The 13,361-nt window shown below is 40.0% G+C and overlaps 5 protein-coding genes and 2 non-coding genes across 9 annotated transcripts; 3 read left to right on the top strand and 4 right to left on the bottom strand.

The window, feature by feature from the left end:
• Positions 1 to 1,630: 1,630 nt before the first annotated feature.
• TRNAT-CGU lies at positions 1,631 to 1,702 on the top strand. The gene has a single exon. It is a non-coding gene; the product is annotated as a tRNA-Thr (tRNA).
• A 17-nt stretch (positions 1,703 to 1,719) lies between these two features.
• On the bottom strand, positions 1,720 to 4,119 carry LOC103957446 (nuclear transcription factor Y subunit B-3). Its single transcript, XM_009369941.2, has 2 exons — positions 3,977 to 4,119; positions 1,720 to 2,739 (listed from the first exon to the last, which is right to left on the bottom strand). The coding sequence occupies exons 1-2, from the start codon at positions 4,044 to 4,046 to the stop codon at positions 1,952 to 1,954; spliced, it is 858 nt and encodes a 285-aa protein (XP_009368216.2). The 5' UTR covers positions 4,047 to 4,119; the 3' UTR covers positions 1,720 to 1,951.
• A 691-nt stretch (positions 4,120 to 4,810) lies between these two features.
• LOC103958332 (trihelix transcription factor GTL1) lies at positions 4,811 to 7,079 on the bottom strand. Its single transcript, XM_009370922.3, has 2 exons — positions 6,589 to 7,079; positions 4,811 to 5,993 (listed from the first exon to the last, which is right to left on the bottom strand). The coding sequence occupies exons 1-2, from the start codon at positions 7,077 to 7,079 to the stop codon at positions 5,246 to 5,248; spliced, it is 1,239 nt and encodes a 412-aa protein (XP_009369197.2). The 3' UTR covers positions 4,811 to 5,245.
• Positions 7,080 to 7,239: 160 nt separating this feature from the next.
• On the top strand, positions 7,240 to 8,925 carry LOC103960444 (nudix hydrolase 2-like). Of its 3 annotated transcripts, none has more exons than XM_048582467.1 (3): positions 7,240 to 7,423; positions 7,706 to 7,771; positions 8,303 to 8,925. In XM_048582467.1, exons 1-3 carry the CDS (start codon positions 7,256 to 7,258, stop codon positions 8,546 to 8,548), a joined length of 480 nt encoding a protein of 159 aa, XP_048438424.1. In that variant the 5' UTR covers positions 7,240 to 7,255; the 3' UTR covers positions 8,549 to 8,925. The 3 variants fall into 3 exon arrangements, with proteins under 3 accessions (XP_048438424.1, XP_048438426.1, XP_048438425.1); XM_048582469.1 differs by lacking the exon at positions 8,303 to 8,925 and adding an exon at positions 7,886 to 8,146; XM_048582468.1 differs by lacking the exon at positions 8,303 to 8,925 and adding an exon at positions 7,850 to 8,146.
• A 150-nt stretch (positions 8,926 to 9,075) lies between these two features.
• Positions 9,076 to 11,652, top strand: LOC103959552 (nudix hydrolase 2). Its single transcript, XM_009372229.3, has 8 exons — positions 9,076 to 9,347; positions 9,438 to 9,503; positions 9,670 to 9,810; positions 10,068 to 10,145; positions 10,242 to 10,292; positions 10,388 to 10,422; positions 10,833 to 10,941; positions 11,270 to 11,652. Exons 1-8 carry the CDS (start codon positions 9,189 to 9,191, stop codon positions 11,474 to 11,476), a joined length of 846 nt encoding a protein of 281 aa, XP_009370504.1. The 5' UTR covers positions 9,076 to 9,188; the 3' UTR covers positions 11,477 to 11,652.
• Positions 11,653 to 11,776: 124 nt separating this feature from the next.
• Positions 11,777 to 11,850, bottom strand: TRNAI-AAU. Its single transcript has one exon. It is a non-coding gene; the product is annotated as a tRNA-Ile (tRNA).
• A 184-nt stretch (positions 11,851 to 12,034) lies between these two features.
• LOC103943792 (nuclear transcription factor Y subunit B-3-like) lies at positions 12,035 to 13,170 on the bottom strand. The gene has a single exon (XM_009354149.3). The coding sequence runs from the start codon at positions 12,868 to 12,870 to the stop codon at positions 12,250 to 12,252; it is 621 nt and encodes a 206-aa protein (XP_009352424.2). The 5' UTR covers positions 12,871 to 13,170; the 3' UTR covers positions 12,035 to 12,249.
• Between the last annotated feature and the right edge of the window lie 191 nt (positions 13,171 to 13,361).

Raw genomic sequence — 13,361 nt, 5'->3', positions numbered from 1 at the left:
TTACAAGAAACTGAAAAATAATTCAATATCTTACTTACTATCTACAAGGGCTATAACTTAACATTTTTTTACTTGTAAGTAGAAGATGAATATAACTCATAGTAAATTCTAAATGAGCCAGGTACCCTAGATCATTGTTGCAAGAACAATCGTCATGTGCATGTTAGGGTGCATTTACTTGTCTACAAATTTGTGATTAAAGAACGTTTACCATGCACGTGTCATAACTGCTTGTTTTCACCATCTAAATATCATTTATGAACAAAATTAGATTCCTAATAAGTTACATAGAAATTTGATCGTGCTTGTTTAATCACAAAGATAAGCTCTTATGAGTTTTTGACTGGATAAAGTTGTAAAATACCAAATGAAAAGTAATACGAAAAAATACCAAATCATAGGTAGCAACAAATGCATGGGGAGAATCAATGCAATGCCAACATCGTAACATGCTTTTGAGCATGGTACTTGAAAGTGGACAGTTTGATACCTCGTTTGGTCGAAGAAACATGGACAGCTGTGTCACAATTGTTAAATTGACGCGGCCGGTCACATTTGTTAAATTGACGCAGCCGGTCGGTTTTCATACGGTTTAAGTTGTAAGTGAATAATACTAGGAGTGACTTTTTAGAGTATAAATATCATTTTTCGTTCAAGTAAACAATACCAAGATTATTTCGTTAAAACCCCCTAATTTTATTCTATATATTTTATTTCGGTCTCAATACCATATAAAAGTGCTCTTATTCTAAAGTATCAAATTCAATGTATTTAGCCACTTAATACTACAGTTTAGTAGTATTCTTCTTTACTTGTAAGTGAAAAGACTGAGGTGCTATTCTCACCAAAGGCGAATTTAAACCACATTATTGGTAACCTAATGTGAGGGCTAAACCCACCTTTTTCCCTTAGTGTGGATAATACCGTTTGTTAAATAAATAAGTAAAATTCAATGTATTTGAAAAAAGGGGTATGGGGCCCTTAATAGACGCTACCAAAGGCCTTTTTTTTGGTTCGGGTTTGGAAACTGGAGTTGTGAATGCAGATTATGTTTTGCTATGCGGTGAACAAAAGGTGCAGCGAGCCGGGTCATCTGTGGTTGACAGGGTGCAAGGGAGAGATGGGGAATGCATTGAAGAAGCTGCCGGGGTTTGAGAATAAACACCAGGAGAAAGAAAAGCTGTAAACGACGGCAAGTTGGCAACCGCTTTAGTCATGAAAAAAAGGTTGGAGAATTCTGAAGGGTATCCAAACAAATTTGAACTATTCAAGTATATATGGTTCCTTAACTTGATGATGGCTTCTCCAGTCTCCACATGAAAGTCCAGTCGACTCTCACGTTTCATGTCACATCATAGTTTGTTCTACACGTTAAATTATTATTATTTTTTTTAACAAACGATATTATGTAGACTAAACCTTACAGTGGGCTAGTAATAATGTGGTTCAAATTTGTCTTTGGCGAAAATAGAACCTAAGACTTCTCACGTGAAGAGGAATATCACTAAACCGTTAACAAATTATTAAGCGTGAACAGATAACAGAAGTAGTTTAAGTTTGTGTATGATGTTTCGCAGCAGTTCATCTGCAAATGTTAATTATAAAAAAGTTTTAAAAAAATGACCAATTGGCTTCCATAGCATAGTGGTAGTGCGTTCGCTTCGTAAGCGAAAGGTCGCGAGTTCGATCCTCGCTGGGAGCTAATTTCTTCTTTTTTTTTTTTTTTTTTTTTTTTGGTCCCGACTATCTTTGCAAGGTTTAGACGTAGAGACAATGCCGGATGGAGTGCGGTCATCGATTAAGATTCAAGCAAAAACACCCCAATTAATGCAGACAACTAAAACCTCAGCGTCCTTAATTTTATTACAGTACTACTTGTCGTCGCAGGACCGACCTAACATTACATTATTCAGTTCACCAGTCAGCACTTTGGTGATTTCATTTCATGCATTCACACTCCACCACTTGGACCATTTGCACCATTTGCATGTGGCTGATGGTGATCACCATTTGGCATTGCGGCAGAACCACCACCCTGGAGCTGGGTGGACGATCCAGATGCTGCTGCAGCATTCGCATTATTGTTGGAGACGGACACATCGGACGGCTGCATGTAACCAAAAAGGCCATGGCCATGCTGATGATGAAAAGCAGCCGCCATAGAGGTGCCATAGTACTGGTGGTGATCCATTGACCTGCTGCTGGTACCACTACTAGCACCCGCCCCCTTGGCCAAGGACTCGCTTCTCATCAAAGAGGTGGTGGAGGACCCACGCTCGCCCTCCATCTCGCGGTAGCGGTGCAGGTAGAGGGTGAGTGGCTCGATGTAGTCATCAAAGCCGAGCTTGCTCATGGCCCACAGCACGTCTTCAGCAGTGATGGTCTTCCGCTGCTCACGCTGGCAGCGCTCGTTGGCCTCCCCGGTGATGAAGCTGATGTACTCGGAGACGCACTCTTGGATGGTTTCCTTGGCGTCGTCAGAGATCTTGGCATGTGGGGGAAGGATCTTGCGCATGATTCTTATCACATTGGCTATCGGCATAAAACGGTCTTGCTCTCGCACCATGCACTCGTTATCATCGGCAGTGCCATTAGTGGTATTGGCATTGGAGGGGTGGTTAACGTTGTTGTTGTTGAAAACATTGTTAACGTTGGTGGTGGCCGTAGTCTGTCTCCCCATCCCCATGCTGTATTGGTTCATCTCAGCCTGCCTCAGGTTGATATCTGATAGTTTCAGCACTGCATGGACTCTCAATTAATATATGAGTGTACGAATGATCGTGAAAATGGATAATACTTGCAGTACGTTTATGTTTGTTTTGGTTCATTAATATTATTTTCATTTGTACAAAAGGCCATGAATGTACAGACAGAAAATGAAAAACAAAATGTCTAAAAACAAATAAAACCTATAGAAATTTGACTATTTAGTTCCCGCGGTACGTACGTTTCTTTTTGGAAGGCAAATTAAGGAGAAGGAATGACGTATTTCAGTATTATATATAACTAGGGTTTTGTCTTTCCTGAATCGATATAAGAATAATTAAAACTCATGGGAAATTAGAATAATATTGTGGAATACAGGCAGAGACAAGAAGTCTAAGGCGGACGGATGGAGAGTGAAGTGGAGTGGGGCCGGGGGATGTGTGATCGTATATGTATATGCATGCATGGAGGCCACTTGTTCGGTATGGAGTCACAGATTGCATGTAAGATGGTTGCCACTTGTAAACTGTCTTCTCTTCTCTAGCTACGAGCCTAAGAGGACAGATCAGCAATATCTTTTTCAAATGAAAAAAATTGAGTTTTCATCGTAAAACTAATTAGTAATAATAAAAGTAACTCAATTAATTACAAGCTCATATATTGTTCATTCTTTCTCAAAGTTGGGATTCATAAATACTCTAAACCACAATGCATAATTATCAGATCGTGATCATATATATCAAGATATCGAGGAATCTGAACAGATCTATGTATAGATCGACTTTGGAAGAGAGGGAGCAGGTAGGATGTCTGTGTGTGATCACTGATCAATTAATTGAAAACAGAATGAAATGATAATTAAATCTTCAAGAATGGAGCTGCGATATATCGAAGGATGAGTACAAAAAGAGCTGAAACCTCTCAACTGTATTAAAATGGAATTAGAACTAATTAAAAATTAACTTGTGAAACAAATGATCATCAAATTGGTGCAAGATCTACACAAATGCATGTGTTTCCTTATAAGAGTGTACACCTATAGATAGATTTAAGAGACAGACAAACGACAGGCTATAAACTAACCAAGATATATACATCTAACGACATGCAATGCAATAGATATATAAAAATAGTGCCACACACACATATATGTCAAAGAAGAGAGTGTGTGTGTGTGTGTGTAGATATATTGTAGGAAATGTGAAATAATACGTAGGGAAGGGAATAGGGAAACTATATATAGTATAGGAAAAGGAAGAATAGTTTTTACCAGAAGCAGAGGTTGTGTTTGGGGTGGTCGCGGTCTTTTGGTAGCCATGGAAACCTCCTGATCGTTTCATTGTATTTTCCTGCCCTGATCTGCCTTTCTCTCACACTCTCAGTCTCACTCTCTCTCTCTCTCTCTCTCTCTCAACAGTTTTTGAAAGAGGAGAAGACTCGAGTCAAGTTTGAACCAGCCATTACTTGGCCAGGGTCCACCTTTATACTGCTTTAAAACATAATCCACGTGGCAATCCTAGCGCCGCGTATTCATTTTATTTATATTTATTTATTTTTAGAGTTCGGTAAAATGGTCCAACACTTGAGACGGATCGCTCTGTCGAAACCGGATCGCGTGATTCTTACATGGGCCTTTCTTTTCATTTTTTTCTTTTGACCCAAATGTAAAAAAGTTGTGGGCTTACGTTCATCAGTCCAGGACCCGTTCTTCAAATATATAATGTGATTTATTTATTAAAGAAAAGATATACAGTGAACTTAATAATTTAATTTCGTGAAAGAGTACGTCTTAACTCTTAACCCCACGGCCGGCAAGGCGACGATTTCCTTTACACTCTGGTCAGGCAGGGCATGGTTTTGTTTCCCTACACGGACAAACATCATGCACATTACATACACACCAGCATGGCAAATGACAGCACCGCCACCATTCCTCAACATTCATCACTATTCGAGTGTTGGTATCATAATTAAACACTTGAAGAAAATATGGATCAAGGAATTGGGTCTATTTTGGTGGCTGCCATTATGTTCGTCTCCCTCTTTCGATTAGCAAAGCAAACACCACGCCTCTGCGAAATGCATGCCCTTCAGACAGTCGCAGTAGAAAGTTAATTGTCAATACTCAATAGCATATAAAAAGTTCAATCAAGATACAACAAAATTAACCTTCACCAGAGAGATGTAAGATAATTCTCAAGAAGAAAATGACCGACCCAAACATCAATCAAACCACTAATCGTATAATATTAGCCATCCATCAAAGAGCAGAGCGGGGGAGCCCCAGCATTCATCTCAACTCATCCCTCTCTCTCTCTCTCTGTGAAACTTGCCTTCACTTGCATCCCCGTTATCAAAAGCAGGAGAGGTTTGAATACCGTCATCACTCCTTTTTTCACTCTTTTGCTCCTGTTTTTCAATCTTGGCCTCATTCTGGTTGCTTGTGCGGTTAAAGCCATTCCCGAAACTTACGAGTCCGCTTTTGTGGAGCAACTCCAATTCATGAAAATATGGACAAAGCTTGGCATTTGCCGAACGCTTACTGTCTGGTCCCATGCACCTTCTGAAATACTTGTTGATGTTTTCCCATTTCTCCCTGCACTTCCTTCCTGACCGGACAGTAGCCCATTTCTCCCATCTTAACAGATATCTCCTCCCATATGCGTCCTTTTGGAGTACCTGCAACGTGAAACTTGTGTTCGAAAGAAGCCCACAGCGTTATAAGGGCTTGTACTTCAGCTTCTGGCCATCTTCTATTCGTTGCATCACTACTCACCAACATCAGGTCTCTCTGCATGCCATTGTCTGCCTTCCCATTTCCTTCCATCCGTTGAAGATCATAATTAGGTACTACCGATAATGGTATTGGTGCTGGTGCTGGTGCGGGTGCTTGTTCCGGTACTGGTGATGGTGATGGTGATGGTTGGGGGACTTGATTTTCAGAGCCCAAATAATTCTGGATAAAGGAAATGAGCGCAAGGCTGCGAGATGTCTCTTGGGCTCTTATCTCCTTATCCCTTTTCAGTCTGTCTAACACCTGCTGCTTCCAGGCTTCTTCTCTTGCTAATCTCTCTTGCTCATTCTTTTCTATCACCTCTATCAACTGCTTATGCATCTGCTCTTGCTGCTCCATCACTTTCTTCACCAGACTTTCCAGAAAAAGCTCGACCCTTTCAATTTCAAGTCTGTTTCCGGTCCTCACATTTGTCTTTCTCTTCCGTTTCATGGGTTCTTCACCTTGTGCTTTCAAACACTTATCACGATCATCATCATCATCCGCCGATGAACTGAACGAAAATGGACAACACTCTGTTAAAGTTAAAATGGTAAGGGAATGCTAACTTGGTTGATTAAAACAACATACATTTCAACACTCTGTTAAGCTGGTACTAGTTAAAAAAGCAATGTCTTTATTGAACTGTTTAGGAGACTGATCAAACTTCAAATTATGATTAGTAAAATAAACAAATAAATAAACACTAATCAACCTTCAAATGGCCAACAAGTCAGAATCTCACGTCTCCTAGTTTCCACACTCCACAATCTAAAGACCAACCAACCATTATATGTAGGAATATACAGACCACCAATTATCTTTTAATTTTATGGGTCAGGGTTTAGGAAAACAATACACTTATTTATCGATGAGAGTAAGTCACTAAACCAAACCATCATCATGTGCTTATATAACACGACATGCCGTATACAAAAACCAGCAGTACATCAAATAATTTAACGGACCATAATCCATTAATCTAATTACCCCATTGCTCACACAATTATGATAAAAATAAATAAAAAGATAAAGAAACAATCTTTATTTGTTTGGTTAACAAAAAGATTCAAGCTTTGGATTGGAGTTAAAAGAAAACAAAGACTGACCTGGACTCGTCCTCCAGCTCGTCTCCCGACCCAACTTTAGCCGGACCAACATCCTCCAGCTTTCCTCCGCTGTCCATCGGAGACCTGCCGCCACCGCCCCTGACAGGACGCAGCTTCTGGGGCGGCGAGGGAACCGCGGGCGTCGGATTCTCGAACACAAGGTCGTACGTGCTCTCAGGGAACGGGGATATCTGCTCTCCAAAGGCGTCCGAGTTCGGTAAGTGCCGCCCGCCGGTTAACTCTGCCATAAACCTCACGCCCCCGGGGACGACCACGGTAAAAATGAGAAATTCAATTTCTTTTACATATTTATTTAAAAACCAAAGAAAAAATAAAAAGGAGGTAAAGCCAGGGAAAGATAACAGCGGCGCGAGCGAGGGTTTTTGGGCCGACAACTTGAGAGCGGTGGGTGAAAACGCAATGAATTTTGGTAAATGGAAAGTAAAATTGAGGTAAAAGGCCCTTTTAAAACTTGAATTTACGGAGGTCATCAATTTTGTCAGTGGAGTCACGTGCCTACTGCGTGATCATCTCACATGCCACGCGTGTGCCCATTCCTCTCTTCTTTTTTTAATTTTGGTCAACAATGGCCACTGACTCTCTCCTGCTAATATGGTAAGAAAACTACCAAACATTTGGTCAGCTCTCTGCTTGCCGATCATCATCAATGGCTGCCCAAACTGAAAGTCGTGGTGGTGGTGGAGGGGAGGTGAAGAAGCTGCTTAGCGCAGTGAATGACCATTACGGATGTGTGATCGTCCACGTCACTCAGCACATGGATCCTGCTACCTTCGTATCCTCTCTTACCTCTTCGATTGCACATTGGAAGCTGCAGGTATTTACTTCAATCTTTCATAATTTCATCGCCAATCTTTCTTGGATCGATTGGAGAGAATTTTGCAGTTATAAGTACTTTTATTAGAAAGACTAAAGTACTTATCTTTTTTATTTTGCTGAAAGCCTAGTAGTATTCATAACTCATAAGCATCTGGGCTTACCCTTAGGTCGGCGTAGCCCCTGTTCATTGGGATTCTTATAGTAATTTTAAGTTTTAACAAAGCCTTAGTAATACCAAGTTTAAGAAAAAAAAAATATGCCAAACTTAATATTTGTACAGGGAAAGAAGGGTGTTTCGATCAGATTGGCAATAGAGCGAGTCAATCTTGTTGAAGCTGCGGTCAAGGTCAAGCTCCTATTCTGTTCATGCTTTTCTTTCTTCTTGCTAATGTTGATAATTCAAATTTGTTCTGTATATGTATAGATTACTTACGATATATTGGGGAGGAGTGAATTGCAGGAAGGATTCTGGTATACCATGCAGAGCCTGATGATTTGATGCTCGTGTATTGGATTCCTCAGTCCCCTCATACTCTTCCCACAAATGCAACACACCGTGTGGGAATTGGTGCCTTTATCATCAATCAAAACAGAGAGATATATGCATTTTCTATTTCTAACGCCCCAGCCGCCACTATCACTTTTATCTCAAATGTTCACATAGCGCTTCTTTCTTTCATTTTCATTTAATTTACTCAAAGTAAGGGAACTTCTTAATCTTTATGTAGTTATAAATCTGTAGTTTCCATCTTGCTCGCTTCATTTGTGTGTGTGTGTGTGTTTATGTTCCTTCCATCGAACAATCATCTGAATAAGTGAATTTTTCATGTCTACATTAATTTTCTGGACTTGCATACTCCTACATATCGTGGGACAGGTGTGTGGAAGCTCCCCACTGGAGTCGTTGATGAGGTGTGTGCATTCCAACAAGCATTGTTTTCCATTCTCAGATCTTCAGAGTTGGGTGGGAGAAGATATCTTTGCAGCTGCTGTCCGAGAAGTGAAGGAAGAAACCGGAGTAACTAGTTTTCCGACTTACCATTTAGTGAGTGTACATATTAGCTTATTAATGCGATTTCTCATTTCACTTTTTTTTGTTATTAATTATGTTGTTTCAGATTGACTCAGAGTTTGTGGAAGTTGTTACCGTCAGGTATGAATTGTATGAAGTCCTTGTCTATCAATTGGGTGGAGCCATGTGTAAGCTTATAAACTTAAATCTGACTACTTTGTACAATGAGTTGCAATCTTTACCTGCGAGCATGAAGCTACATTCAAACTGGTATTTAGGGGGAAGCATGTCGTTCACTCTTATGCACTGCACGACGAAAGCAAGATTTTATACTGTGTGTATTTCATCATTTGTAAAATATACCGATAAATTCAATGAAAACATCGGAAGAGAGTCCTAGTTAAATGGATAACTGCATTGTCTAGAGTATTTACAATGATGCCTATTTTGTACCGAATACGTGTTTGTATTGTATCCAAATTTTTCCATAGTTGGGAGTGGGGCAAAGGGGCAAAATAGAAGGAAAATTTGTTACCGGAATGGAATTAAAACAGGCTCACAATCAACAGCCATGTGTGTTGCTTTTTTTTTTCTTTTTACTTCCGTTTTTATTTAATTTTATTGAAAATAAATGAGAAGGAAAATAAGAAGGCTATTTTAGTCATTAAAAACATTATTCGAGTTTGGTGTTGGTTGAGGGCCGAGGGCTGAGGCTCAGCTTCGTCGTAGACATCGAACAACAACATTATCAATGGCCGCTGAAGGTGAAACTAGTTCAGAAAGTCTTGTTCTAAGTGGTATGCATGACCATTACGGAGGTGTCATCGTCCACATCAACGACAATGATCCCATTGATCCTGCCACCTTCCTTTCATTGCTTACCTCCTCTATTGCCCACTGGAAGCTTCAGGTAATTAATTAATTTTACTAGGAATTTCAATTTCTCATATATCCAGTTGAACGATTTATAACTATAGTTCTGATTGATTGTTGGGTGCAGGGGAAAAAGGGTGTTTGGATCAAGTTGCCTATAGAACGAGTCAATCTTGTTGAAGTTGCAGTCAAGGTCAATCTCCCATTCTAACTTCTGTGATTTATTCATGCTCAATATTTGATTAATTGATTATTTAATTAATTAAGGTGGTGTTCCTTACATTACATACATATACGTGTGTGTAAAAGTACAACTAGTAGTTAATAGATGTTGGGCAGGAACGGATTGGGAATTGCAGGAGGGATTCTGGTACCATCATGCAGAGCCTAAGTATTTGATGCTCGTGTATTGGATTCCACAATCCTCTCACACTCTTCCTTCCAATGCCACCCACCGTGTCGGAATTGGCGCTTTCGTCCTCAACCCTACCACCAGACAGGTATACATACATTCCCAATTCTATGGTACCAACCCCTTTATCAATTTCTCATTTTATCCCTCTCATGTCAATTTCAAGTATTTTGCTTCTCAAAACTCCCAAGTTTGAGTTACTCTAGTCTTTAAGATTTTATGTGAGATCCATTTGTTTTATTTCCGAGACGATGGGATGTTTGGAACCTTTCACAACATTTGTTATTCTCCATGACTCTGCTTTAATGACTGGAACTTTTGGGTTTTGTAAACATTCAATGGTAGGTGCTAGCAGTCCAAGAAAAGAGCGGGGTTTTACAGGGGACAGGTGTGTGGAAGTTCCCTACTGGAGTTGTAGACGAGGTGTGTGTCTGCGTTCCTGGAAGTTTTGTTTTTGATTGTCACAGCAATGGAGTGTGGTTCAAGTCTAACCAATATATAAAACATTCTCTTGTGAAGGGAGAAGATATCTGTGTAGCTGCTGTGAGAGAAGTCAAAGAAGAAACTGGAGTTAGTATTTACATTGAATTTACACTTCCTTACATATGAGTGTAAATATTGGCTTCCTAAACGAATTTATTCTTCTGTGTTTCCCGTGGTTTCAGATTGACTCGGAGTTTGTAGAAGTTCTAGCATTCAGGTACTTATCGTGTTTTCTTCAGAGAAACTGTGTTGGTGTATGTTTAATCATCAAATCCAGTCTGATTGAGGGACTCGCAAGTTACTTAACTAAAAATATGTAGTTTTGGTGAATAATTTACAATCATATAAGACATTATTCTATGATTATGAAACTAATACATGACTACAAAGTTCAAACTTATTTTATAAATTAGGGCATGGCACCATGCTACCATGACTGTTATTGGGTTTAAATAAATCTCAATATTCCAGGCTCAATTATGTTAAGAACGTTGAACGATTAATCTACTCCTTTTATCTTGAGCTTATTATATGATTCTCATCGCTAGTTTTGCATGTTTACTTTGTAGTTCCTCTAGCTCTTTGGAATGGTTATAGTATTCATACCATTACTGTTACAATTTGCAGGCAAAGCCACAAGTCATTCTTTGAGAAGTCAGATTTATTTTTTGTGTGCATGATGCGACCCCTTTCCTTTGATATCCAAACGCAGGAACATGAGATTGAAGCAGCCCAGGTAATTTTTAGTTAAGGGAGGATAAGACATAAATTTATTTCCATCTTGACAGTGATTAACTCCCTTTTACAGATAGATAGGACGAATCTAAACTGTGCATACCTCTTCAAGTCCTTGTCATTTTCTTTCCCAATTTCCCCTGTGAATAAAGTATATTTACTGATAAACATTTCTACGTTCGTGACTCCGTACAAGTCTGGTGGTGTTGTAAATTTAATTGATGTGCTGTATCCATCTTGACTGTGAATTAGAGAAAATGAAGAAATACAGCACCTATAGAAGCTCTTGAATTGTATTTACAGTCGTGTGGTGTAATATGGCTTTGCAGTGGATGCCATTTGATGAGTATGCAGCCCAACCGTTTGTCCAGAATAACGAGCTTCTGAAATACATCAATGACGTATGCAAAACAAAGATGGATGGGCAGTATTCAGGATTTTCTCCACTACTTGCATCAAGTTTTTATGACCAAAAGGCGAGCTACTTGTACTTGAATAATACTAGTAAGGCGCCCAAGAGAGACGGTGGAGTTTGATCATCTATCGGTCCTTGAAATTTCGGAGCAAGGCAATTTATTTTGTAATCCAGAAAATTAATGGACGAATTTATGCCTTTCGCCTTTCTGAAGTATACACTACACTGATGCAGTGTAACAACCACCATGTAATAAGAACCATGGTTTAATAACAAATTATCTCCAGTCTTTGTCAAGGTTATATTGATTAACTTGTGTTAGCCATTGTCCGTTGAGGATAAAAAAAATTACATAAAAAACAACTGGCACGCATATTCATGCTAAAATGAATGTTAAAAAGAAAATCTGTTGATAAGATGTTGGTCCATGCAGGTCTCGAACCTGCAACCTTCGCGTTATTAGCACGACGCTCTAACCAGCTGAGCTAATAGGCCAGACAATTGGATGATTTAGAACAACAATACATAACGGCGTTCGAATATACGAAATGTGGTCATTGCAAACTTGGAATTATGGTCACGAATTTGCGGGGATGTGATCCATTAAAACATTATTCTTACCGGTGAATAGCACACCTACTTTTTCATCCTCCAAAGGAAACAAGAGAAAGAGAGAACGAGCGAACTGAATGTCTGTACGGTTATACCAATATTATCCAGTTTACAGGTATCCCTGAACTAGACAAACTTCTCAGATCAATGAATTATAGCTGTTTTGTATGCAACAGTTCGAAGTGTTAATCGGTCCCCTATGAAAGCGCGTTCGTTGCATACAAAACACGATTAGTACTGTGAATATATATCCAAATTAACATTATATATACTTAATTAACCCTACCTTGGTCTCCCATGCCCTGTGGAGGGTTTACCACCAGATCCATACAAATGACCTCCACGATGGTGATGTTGTTGATGACCCATCGTCATCATGGTCGTGGACTGCGTTGACATCACACCATACATTCCATTTATACTATCGCGTGCAGCACCATGACCATGCACATACAGCTGCTCTCTCTCATGATCGCGATGATATCGATCAGCGTGCCTTCCATGGCCTGCGGACATTCCAGTTCCCGTTCCAGCACTAGTATTGGTACTACCAGTCATCTTTTCACCCTCCATCTCTCTAAACTTGTGCAGGTAAACCTTGAGAGGCTCCACGTACTCCTCGAAGCCCAGCGTTGTCATGGCCCACAACAGGTCCTCGCCGTTGATGGTCTTCCTCTTCTCTCTCTGACACTTGTCGGAGGCTTCTCCGGTGATGAAGCTGATGAACTCGGAGACGCACTCCTGCACCGTCTCTTTGGCGTCCTTTGAAATCTTGCCGTTGGCCGGCAGACCTTTCTTCATGATCCTGCTCACGTTTGCAATCGGCAAAAACCTGTCCTGCTCTCTCTGCTGTTCTCTCGTTCCTCCTCCTCCTCCTCCAGAGTCGTTGTCCGAGTCAGCCATATATATATATATATGTATATATGTATATATAATGTTCACTTTCCTTACGTGACAATATACTGGCTAGGTATGAGCCCTATGAGAGGGCAGAGCGAGAGACAAGTGCTCGATCTTTATTCTTAATTTGACTAGCTATTAGGATATCAGGCTATTAAGAAATTATGAAAGTGAATTGACAAAGGAGGATGGTAATATAATTTGCTAAATTTGCTGCTCTTGCCCCTTGGAGAGGGTGGACTACGCTTTCAGACTGGAGTAGTACTGGCTAATCTTGGTTTGGTGTTAGATGTTGTGGTGTGGGAGATTATAATGCTTTGTCTGTGACATGTGGGATGGTCTTGGGCCGTTCGTTTATCGATAAGATTTTGACACCTGGCCTGTGCTCAGGATCTCACACGTATTCATGATATATAGATGATGCATCGTGACTCATCACTCGTCTAAAGCACAGGGAAGGAGATATCCTACAACTTTGAGTTGCGACTGTAATA

Source organism: the organism of the source record quoted next, unplaced genomic scaffold, assembly GCF_019419815.1.
Source record: "Pyrus x bretschneideri cultivar Hongxiangsu unplaced genomic scaffold, Pyrus_bretschneideri_v1 Contig19, whole genome shotgun sequence".
NCBI lineage: Eukaryota > Viridiplantae > Streptophyta > Magnoliopsida > Rosales > Rosaceae > Pyrus > Pyrus x bretschneideri.
This window is presented reverse-complemented; position numbering and strand designations above follow the sequence as displayed.

Excerpts from the sequence above, each read along its gene's own strand:
- LOC103958332 (XM_009370922.3), bottom strand. The coding sequence starts at position 7,079 with ATGACCTCCGTAAATTCAAGTTTTAAAAGGGCCTTTTACCTCAATTTT. Across the intron at positions 5,994-6,588 it reads GAGCTGGAGGACGAGTCCAG|TTCATCGGCGGATGATGATG; the intron begins GTCAGTCTTTGT and ends ATTTTCGTTCAG.
- LOC103959552 (XM_009372229.3), top strand. The coding sequence starts at position 9,189 with ATGGCCGCTGAAGGTGAAACTAGTTCAGAAAGTCTTGTTCTAAGTGGT. Across the intron at positions 9,504-9,669 it reads TTGTTGAAGTTGCAGTCAAG|GAGGGATTCTGGTACCATCA; the intron begins GTCAATCTCCCA and ends TGGGAATTGCAG. Across the intron at positions 9,811-10,067 it reads TCAACCCTACCACCAGACAG|GTGCTAGCAGTCCAAGAAAA; the intron begins GTATACATACAT and ends ATTCAATGGTAG.
- LOC103943792 (XM_009354149.3), bottom strand. The coding sequence starts at position 12,870 with ATGGCTGACTCGGACAACGACTCTGGAGGAGGAGGAGGAGGAACGAGA.
- LOC103960444 (XM_048582467.1), top strand. The coding sequence starts at position 7,256 with ATGGCTGCCCAAACTGAAAGTCGTGGTGGTGGTGGAGGGGAGGTGAAG. Across the intron at positions 7,424-7,705 it reads TTGCACATTGGAAGCTGCAG|GGAAAGAAGGGTGTTTCGAT; the intron begins GTATTTACTTCA and ends ATATTTGTACAG. Across the intron at positions 7,772-8,302 it reads TTGTTGAAGCTGCGGTCAAG|GTGTGTGGAAGCTCCCCACT; the intron begins GTCAAGCTCCTA and ends ATCGTGGGACAG.
- LOC103957446 (XM_009369941.2), bottom strand. The coding sequence starts at position 4,046 with ATGAAACGATCAGGAGGTTTCCATGGCTACCAAAAGACCGCGACCACC. Across the intron at positions 2,740-3,976 it reads AAACACAACCTCTGCTTCTG|TGCTGAAACTATCAGATATC; the intron begins GTAAAAACTATT and ends GAGTCCATGCAG.